Below are 10,018 nucleotides of genomic sequence, written 5' to 3'. Positions count from 1 at the left end.
GCTTTCTGGCAGAACAAAACCGATTTAGGCCCCACGGTGGCACAGCTGGTAGTGTGGGTACCACACAGCACCAGAGTCCTGCAGACCAGGGTTCAGTCTTTGCCCCCATACACTGTTTGTGAAGTGTTTACCATTGTCTATGCATTGATTTTTCTTTAGGTGCTCTACAATGTGAACTGCTGCTTTAGATGTGGTGTGACTGAATGAATGGGTAAGTGTGAGAGCTGTTAATAAAGTAATTAAGAATTTTCATTAAAAGCTTTCTGACACAACAGAACCGGTCCAGGATTACTTGTTTTCCCTTGATGTGACCAGTGTTCCAGGTTCTGGCTCCCTCCGCAGCCTCATGCTCTGAATCCGCCACCAGAGGGCGCAGGCGTGCGTTTATAAATTCTGTCCTGCGGCCGCTGGAGACCACTAACCAATCAGCGTGGAGTGGGCGTGTCTTTGCCCGAGAAGCGGTGGGAGAACAAAAAAAAAACTCACCCGAGTTGCGCGGTGGGAAACGGGGTCACGTGACCAGCGTTCGGCGAGTTCTCACACTATGGCGGAGGGAGCGGCGGTCCGGATGGATTGTTCCTCACATTTCAATACACGCTTCGAGTCGTGACAGAGAGGAATTTTAACCGAATAGAGAGTTTACCGAACTTGAAAGAACTTCATTGTTACAGTTACCGGGATGGCAGACCGCGGTGTGGATTTGGCGTCTTTACCCAAAGAGGTGAAGGATCAGTTGGCGGAGTTGGAGCTCGAGCTTTCAGAAGGTAACGAAGGAGATGAAACCATCCCAAACGCCTCCTTACGCACTACACATGCGCACTATCTAGACTATAGTATAATGACTTGCACAGCCTATCTAGGGTACTTCGTCTTTTTAAACGAGCTATTTGGAAGTTCTCCTTAAAATTTGTAAAACAACAGCTTCTACTATAGTCTAACATTACTGTGCTGTTTTACACAACTAATAATACACTACTTTCTTTTCTGTTCGACTGGAATAAATGCCTTTGTAGTAGGGAAATAGTTGCTTTTAGTGACACAAAGAGACAGGCAGTCACCTTCAAGCTCATCTAGTGTCTGTACAGATTTCAGACACAACAGCACAGCCAGTGGAACAATCCCAAACCCCTTAATATAATCTATACAACCATGTATGATATAAAATAGACTTGTACACCCTACCTAGGAGAGTGTTACTGGTTGGAAGCTAAACAACAGCTTCTATTATAGTCAAACATTGCTTATCCACGTCTCCAGTCTGTGCAAATAGGCTAATTAAACGACATCCAGGTAAATCAGGCATTTTATGCAATTCAAAACCAATTAAAACTGGTGACTTTATTTGGAATGAATGTCCTAACAGCTGAGACAAAGACACAGGCAGTCACCTTCAAGCTTATTCGGTGTCTGTACAGATTTCAGACACAACAGCACAGCCAGTGGAACAATCCCAAACCCCCTCATGAGCCTCATATCATCTGTACAACTATGTACAATCCATACAAAGACTTGCTCACCCTGCCTGCTCTGTAAAGAGTAAAGCAGCAGCATTCAGGCTGCATGTACTGCAGTTTATTATGTTCATGTATTTAGTTATTGTCTGTGTAAAATTGGCAGGCTTTACATTCACATGTTTAACCTTATTAGGTCTCGTTTCAGACAGCAAATCGTGCTTAGGGAAGTAGTTTTGTTTTAAAGCATTCTTTGGACTTGGCTGTCTAACTAATGCCTATTGAAACTGGGTTCTTTAATCGGTATACATGTCTTGACAGATGAGATTTCTAAGTTGGCAGTCACATTTAATCTCATTTGCTGTCTGTACAGATTTCAGACACAACAGTACAAGCAGTAGGACGATCCCAAACACCCTTATAAACCCTATACAGCTGCAGTATTGAGGGTAGGGTTCAGCCACTTGAACGCCCTGTGTAGGGTGCTTTGTTTTGCCTTATTCAACCTTATTATGTAAAAAAAAAACAGCAGTTTCTACTTAAGTTTACATTTACATTTTCAGCATTTAGCAGACGCTTTTATCCAAAGCGACTTACAGTTATGACTGAACACAATTTTGAGCAATTGAGGGTTAAGGGCCTTGCTCAGGGGCCCAACAGTGGCAACTTGGCGGTGGTGGGGTTTGAACCGGCAACCTTTTGATTACTAGTCCAGTACCTTAATCACTGACCTATCACTGCCCAGTTGACATTAGTATGAAGAAGTATCAGTCCATGTTGATTTTTAAACTTAATTAAAATAAATAGTTAAAATGTTTTATGTTTCTTTAATGCTCACATTTAATGTCTGTCTAAATAATCAGGTCAACAAATGTTCAACACTGCTCACCTTGTTTAAAATGAACATCCTGTTAAATGAGATACTGTTAATTTTCTCTTACACTGGACACAAATATACTTTTGATTCTTTATTTTCTTTGTACGCACATTCAACAACAGTCAGTGGAACAGCACTATACAGCCTAATAATCATTACACCTGTGCACTAGATGGCTTGTGATATAATGATTGTACATCCCACATGGTGTGAGTAATTGGGGAGTGTTTGAGTATCCGGGTATCTGTTTATTACAACAAATAATACTTAATTATCCAGGCTTTATATTTAATTTAATATTTAAATATGTATTTAATATTTATTATTAAGGAATAATTTTATTAAGTGATAAGTAAATGTTAATATTTATATATTTATATTTAAGTATTTTGCCTTGGGTGGCACGGTGGCTCACTGGGTAGCACTGTCGCCTCACAGCAAGAAGGTCCTGGGTTCGATCCCCAGGTGGGGCAGTCCGGGTCCTTTCTGTGCGGAGTTTGCATGTTCTCCCCGTGTCTGCGTGGGTTTCCTCCGGGAGCTCCGGTTTCCTTCCACAGTCACAGTGTGTGTGTGTGTGTGTGTATGTGTGTCTGCCCTGCGATGGACTGGCAGGGTGTTACTCTGTTTATGTTTATGTTACTCTTGAATGAAACATGATCAGTAACAGACTACACAACATTAAAAAGGAAAATCTCACATGGCATCGTGTTTACTATAGAAGTGCACGTTATTAAATGTTGTAAAAATCGCCTAAGAGATTTCCATTCCTTTGCTTCATGTCTGTATAAAACAATCACACACACACACACACACACACACACACACACACACACACACACACACAAGGGTCATGCCATACACTTTATCATACATCTCATTGTGCTCTGACACAGTTGGCTGACATCATTTGCTAAAAAGTGTAAATGTCTGTTTACAGAAGCATAGAAATCCATCTTCTTACACTCTTGTAGGACGACATTCTTGTAGCTCATCAACACAGTTTATTACCTTTTCACTAAACAGGTCATTGTCTTGTTTACGTGGCTGGATGGTTAAAAATGTCTTTACTAGTTTACCAGATGAGGGACTGTTAATGCAAAATGTGTCATTTGATGATTCACGTTCTCAGTGTGTCTGTGACAAATATTCTGGACAGTGTTAAAAGTTCAGTCAAGTTAATGTCTCTCTTAGCTAGTTAGAATTTATACCTTGTTAGTTTTGTACTGGATGTTTGTTTGTTTGTTTATCAGGATTTTAACGTCATGTTTTACACTCTTGGTTACATTCATGACAGGAACGGTAGTTACTCACCACACAAGATTCATCAGTTCACAAGATTATATCAAACCCAGTCATGGACAATTCAGTATCTCCAATTCACCTCACTTGCACGTCTTTGGACTGTGGGAGGAAACCGGAGCACCCGAAGGAAACCCACTCAGACACGGGGAGAACATGCAAACTTCACACAGAAAGGACCCGGACCGCCCCACCTGGGGATCGAACCCAGGACCTTCTTGCTGTGAGGCGACAGTGCTACCCACTAAGCCACCGTGCCACTCCTTGTACCAGATGAAGGCATACTTTCTTTAACATTAAATAAATAGCACCACACTTGATTGGCGTCGTGTCCAGAGTGTGTTACTGTTTTGCATCTAGTAAATCCAGGACAACTGGACCCACCATGACCCTGATCAGTATAAGGCAGTGGTAAAACATACAATGAATATGGAAAAACGTCCTACGTAGGTCACTCCTGTTCTACATTTTACACACAACAGCACGGCCTGTGTGCCCTGAATAGGACAATCCTTTTCTTTAAGGTCAGTTTAAGCTATTTCGTCTTGGACCAGTGAAACAGCAGCTTTATACTAATGTTATATTACAGATGTGATGGGCTGTTACGTTCATCTCACACTCAACACAGCGAGACAGGAAATCACCTCTCATTTAGAGCTTCTACAAATGTACTGTGTTGAACGTACTGTGGTTAGATGGTTTGGTTCAAACACGACAATGCTGCAGAGGAAACAGTCACATGTTGTTTTCGTTTCTACAGAAGTGCAATTTATATTATACAAACTAATGACGTTTTACACCACTTACTTATAGCACTGTGTCTCTGAGGAGCATAAAAGCTTTAAACTCTAGTTGTAAGTTTGAATTAAAGTGTCTGTTTAGCAGCTCTTCTGTACAAAAGATGCCAGCAGGTTTGCTAACTGAGGTAATATTGGTTAAAGCAAACTATTGTTGTTTTAATAGCCACAATATCCAGTCAGTCTGAGAATTCCCTAGCTTAGAACTGTGCTAAGGGAAAATGTCAAAAATCAGTATTTTTATACTCTAAGTTTGCTGCAGTTGTAATACTGGTGAATATAAAAATATAAAACCGCCACTTAAATGTCAGGAGGGCGAATATAAAAGGCTGCGTGTATACAATGCATATTGTATTTACACTGATCAGCCATAACATTAAAACCACCTCCTTGTTTCTACACTCACTGTCCATTTTATCAGCTCCACTTACCACATAGAAGCACTCTGTAGTTCTACAATTACTGACTGTAGTCCATCTGTTTCTCTGCATGCTTTGTTAAGCCCTCTTTCACCCTGTTCTTCAATGGTCAGGACCCCCACAGGACCCCCACAGAGCAGGTATTATTTAGGTGGTGGATGATTCTCAGCACTGCATTGACACTGACATGGTGGTGGTGTGTTAGTGTGTTGTGCTGGTATGAGTGGATCAGACACAGCAGTGCTGCTGGAGTTTTTAATAACCGTGTCCACTCACTGTCCACTCTATTAGACACTCCTACCTAGTCGGTCCACCTTGTAGATGTAAAGTCAGTGACGATCGCTCATCTATTGCTGCTGTTTGAGTCGGTCATCTTCTAGACCTTCATCAGTGGTCACAGGACGCTTTTGACTGGATATTTTTGGTTGGTGGACTGTTCCCAGTCCAGCAGTGACAGTGAGGTGTTTAAAAACTCCCATCAGCGCTGCTGTGTCTGATCCACTCATACCAGCACAACACACACTAACACACCACCACCATGTCAGTGTCACTGCAGTGCTGTTTAGTAAAGTTTAGTAAAACTATACCACCTGAAACTGTTGGCTCACAGTCCTGAGCTTCGTTAGCAGTAGTATTCAGTATTGCACTTATTGAGTGTCCAGTCTTATCAGTGTTCAATATCACAATTTTTATCAACCGCTTTATCCTGGTCAGGATCGCTGCGGTTCACACCGTACAGGAAACTAAACCGCTGAGATGCGATCCAGGGTCTTGTTGGTGTGTTAGCGCAGGGGTTTTGTTTAAACCCTTAGCCAAAAGACACAAAATGAACTTGTCCACATACGCCCCCATGTAAAGGCTTTACGTTACATCTTGTAAACCACAGTGGGACCAGATTGCCACCATTTTTATTAATGAAGTATATTTCGCTTTGTGTTTTGTTTTGATGAATCGTTCGTGTTGCCTGGGTGGCGGTAAAAATCTCGGACAAAATGTGGGTCGCTTGAAAAACGTATCAAACAAGAAACTTGTCCTCATCTAAACATCGTTGTAAAGAGATGGAAGAATGTTTGTGATTTCCTGTTGTCTTTATTCAGGTGACATGATCTTAGCAGTGCCCTTATTTGTTTTGACAACTACTCGATTGAAAACGTGGTGTGTGTGTGTGTGTGTTTGTACTAGTACTACATTCTTTAATGCCTGACTGAGTTCCTAGAAGCTCCAGCAAGTTAGAACGGCAGCATTTCAGGTCGAAGCACAATAGGCATTGTTGTCAGGTGTTTGTTTGTACGCTTTTGGCTTGGTCCTTGCACTAGAAATAAGCCGTTTGTGTTCTGAGAATGTGTGGTGTGTGTGGGGTTTGTGGGGGTGGGGGGCAGTAGGATGGTGCGTGGACTCGGCTGAGTAATGCTCTTATACAACTGGCACCACTTGGTGTGTGGGTTACGGTACAGAACAGTCAACACTTATTGAAAAAAGCCTCCATGCTGAGTGTAATCAGAGAACGTTTGAGTGAGGACAAACTCCGGCAGATTGGCCAGCAGTGATTCATAACATGTTGATCCGTTCCACAGATTTATTGAGGGCATTTAGCTACATGACGAATGCATGATGGTGCTTAATCTGCTGGAAGTTTGGATGTGTAGGTTTAATGCCTGGTTCACACTACACGATTTTTGCCCTGATTTTTGCTCGTCGACGGGTCAGTGCTAGATCTGCCGGCTCGGGAACAACTCTGCGTTCGATCGGCGATCGAAACTCGGCTCTCAATCGCTGTGTGTGAACTACTCGACAACTCGATCCGAGCAAGATATCTAGCATGTCAAATATCTGGATATAAGTCGCACAACTGGCAATGAGTGTGATGTCGAACAGCCAATGACAACGCAAGATGCGGTGTGAGGGGAAACACGGGAGAAGTTGTAAAAAGGTGGGACAGGGGTGTAATATAGTTGATATCAGAATACATCAGCACACACACGTTTTACAGTATTTCTGACCTTATCGTTCTCTACAAAACAAAACACCAACATTGCGAAATATATTTATTAACCTCCAACTCACTACAGAACAATCCATGCTGGTCGAGTTGCCAAATCCACTCAGATTCTTTTTATTTTCTCCTTGATTTTACGCTGCACATCAGCGCACAAACTTTGATCGCTCGCTACTTGTTGACGTGAGGGCGGCTCGGTGGGTAGCACTGTCGCCTCACAGCAAGAAGGTCCTGGGTCCTGGAGTTTGCATGTTCTCCCCGTGTCCGCGTGGGTTTCCTCCGGGTGCTCCGGTTTCCTCCCACAGTCCAAAGACGTGCAAGTGAGGTGAATTGAAGACACTAAATTGTCCATGACTGTGTTCGATATAACCTTGTGTGTGATGAGTAACTACCGTTCCTGTCATGAATGTAACCAAAGTGTAAAACATGACGTTAAAGTCCTAATAAAAACAAAAACAAACTTGTTGACGTGCATTTTTTGGGCGTGGTATCATTACACCCCTCGTCGCTTCTCACGTTTGTTTTCGTGACAAAACGTAGTTTGGGAGAGCAGAGAAGCTCGCCTGCGATTCCAGTTGGTGATAGACGGTGTAGTGTGAAACCCACTATCGCCGATCGGTCGTGTAGTGTGAAATACACACCGACCTGAAAGACTCCCGATCACAAGAGATCCAGTCGTGTGTGTGAACTGTACAGCGACCTGACGACGTGGAAAGTCGTGTAGTGTGAACTTGGCATTAGTGTGGTGGGCTAAATGACTAAATTTGCCTTTTCAAGTGTATTTAATCATTATTTACGCCACCGTCTATGCTAACCTCTTTCAGGATGACATTGCACCCGTCTGCAGGGCGCGGGAGGTTAATAACTTGTATGATGAGCATGTGAAGGATGTAAATTACGCCCCATGTGCTCCATGGCCTTTGCAGTCAGTAGAACTGAACCCATTGAACCTGTTCCTTACACTATCTTACTCTATCTGCTGCACCATCATGCCAGAGCTTGGGATTGCACACTAACATGGTTATGCTTTTAATGTATTTATTTGTATTTAATTTTTATCTGGTCAGGGTTGCTGTGCATCCGGGTCCGGTTCTGGGAAACACTGAGCGCAAGGCAGGGATTCTCAAAACTGTGCACCTGATACGCCAGAACACCACACACACTATCATTTTAATATCATCTGCTCAGTGGAGTAAGTGGGCTGACGCATGTCTGTATCTACATAGCAACAGATGGGCTACAGTCAGTAATTGTTTACCCACTACGTTTTCCTCTATGGTAGGTGTAGCTTATTAAATAATTAAGCAGTGTATCAGATACGTATGTGTACCTAATAAAGTGCTTGTTGAGTGTATGTCAGAATAAAAATCAGCTTTTTTCATTTCATTTTTATGTTCTGATTAATTTTTATCTGGTCAGGGTTGCAGTGTGTCCAGGTCCAGTTCTGGGAAACACTGAGCGCAAGGCAGGGATTCTCAAAACTGTGCACCTGATACACCAGAACACCACACACACACTATCATTTTAATATCATCTGCTCAGTGGAGTAAGTGGGCTGACGCATGTCTGTATCTACAAAGCAACATATGGGCTACAGTCAGTAATTGTTTACCTACAATGTTTACATCTATAATAGGTATAGCTTATTAAATAATCTGTGTACCAGGTAGGTGTACCTAATAAAGTGCTTGGTGAGTGTATGTCAATAAAAATCATATATTCGTCATTTCATTTGAATGTTTTATTCATTCTTTATCCTGGTCAGGGTCGTGGTGGGTCCGGTTTCCCCGGCAGCAATGCAGTAACACACCCCGGACAGGACACTAATCCATTTTAGGGTTTATTTCCCCCCCAGACACAGTTATTCATGTCTTTCCATTTCTTTGTTTTATTAATGCTGGTCAGGATCGTGGTGGGTCCTTGTTTCCCCCCTCAGACACAGCCATTCATGTCTTTCCATTTTATGTTTTTATCCTGGTCAGGGTTGTGGTGGGTCCGATTTTCCCGGCAGCAGTGTAATGACACACTCAGACAGGCTGCTAATCCATCGCAGGGCCTCGCCCACCTCAGATACAGCAATTCATGTCTGTATGTAGATGCCCAGTCGGTTGATGGCACTGGTCAGGAATTGAACCCTGGATTCCAGTAGTCGTGGGCTAGCATAATTAACCGCTGCACTTTATTCTGAATTGTATTTTAGCTTAATGAAGTATCTGGCATGTAAACACACAGTGAATCTGTTCAGCCCACGGTCCTTTCTTTCACCTACGTTTGCCTTCATGCTTGTGTTGCTGTGGTCATCGCTCATGTTTCTTAATGTCAGACTGGCCCGTCGCATCTCTTTATAGAACAAACGCTCAGTGTTCGCTTCAGAAGAGGCGTCGTTGTGGTCACCGTTTCAAACGGCCAAATCTGATTTCCATCTCGGCATTCTTGACCCGTCTATGATTTCTCACTAAAGGCCGTCCAGGACGCGGAGAGCGGAAATGCCCGTCGTTAACGCGCTCGGCTCGGGTTGCCCGGAGGAGAAAGGGGGGCCGGCCAAACCGCCGTTTAAAGAGCGAGCCGATTCCACGGGCCACCAGTGACCGTCGGGACACAATGAGGACCATTGAGCAGATCGGGAGCAGAGCGACTAGGGGCTGCGCTGGCATTTAGGGCTTTTTACTGAGCGCTTTGTGTGCTGTAATGAGCTGCTCTGAGCACGTCGGGTTCAGATACAGTTTCTGTTTTTTAGATGGACTTTAATCCATGGGTTTAAAGGGTTTAATCATGGCTCAGCACAATGAAGCTTCCCAACGTATTCTGAAGAAATGCCAATTTTTTCTGATTATTATAGACATTAACTCTGGGGTCTGACAGAGAGCAGCATCACGTACGGAAATTCACACACACTGTTATCTGTGTCACTACCATCCCTCATGCGGGCGCCTCAACCAAAGGGTGATATCACAGCTGAGATTAGAACTCAAGACCTCGAGATTTCAGCAGTGCTGGGCTAGCGCATTAGAGCACTGTGCCACCCAAGCCCTTGTTTACATTTTACACCAATTTACATTTGTGGCATTTAGCAGATGCTTTTTATCCAAAGCGACTTACACTTATGACTGAATACAGTTCAAGCCACTTTTAACAGAGTTAAGGGCCTTGCTCAGGGGCCCAAAAGTGGCAGCTTGTCA

The 10,018-nt window shown here is 43.2% G+C and overlaps 1 protein-coding gene across 2 annotated transcripts in view; it reads left to right on the top strand.

The window, feature by feature from the left end:
- Positions 1 to 553: 553 nt before the first annotated feature.
- The window catches only part of dip2ba (disco-interacting protein 2 homolog Ba), a 73,238-nt gene continuing 63,773 nt past the window's right edge, over positions 554 to 10,018 (top strand). For both annotated transcript variants that reach the window (XM_063016206.1, XM_063016205.1), the window contains exon 1: positions 554 to 764. In XM_063016206.1, coding sequence (XP_062872276.1) covers positions 680 to 764 — 85 coding nt within the window. In that variant the 5' untranslated portion in view covers positions 554 to 679. The remainder of the gene's footprint in view (positions 765 to 10,018) is intronic.

Source organism: Trichomycterus rosablanca, chromosome 19 (assembly GCF_030014385.1).
Source record: "Trichomycterus rosablanca isolate fTriRos1 chromosome 19, fTriRos1.hap1, whole genome shotgun sequence".
NCBI lineage: Eukaryota > Metazoa > Chordata > Actinopteri > Siluriformes > Trichomycteridae > Trichomycterus > Trichomycterus rosablanca.
The sequence above is the reverse complement of the archived record's forward strand: the minus strand, read 5'-3'. Positions and strand labels throughout refer to the sequence as shown.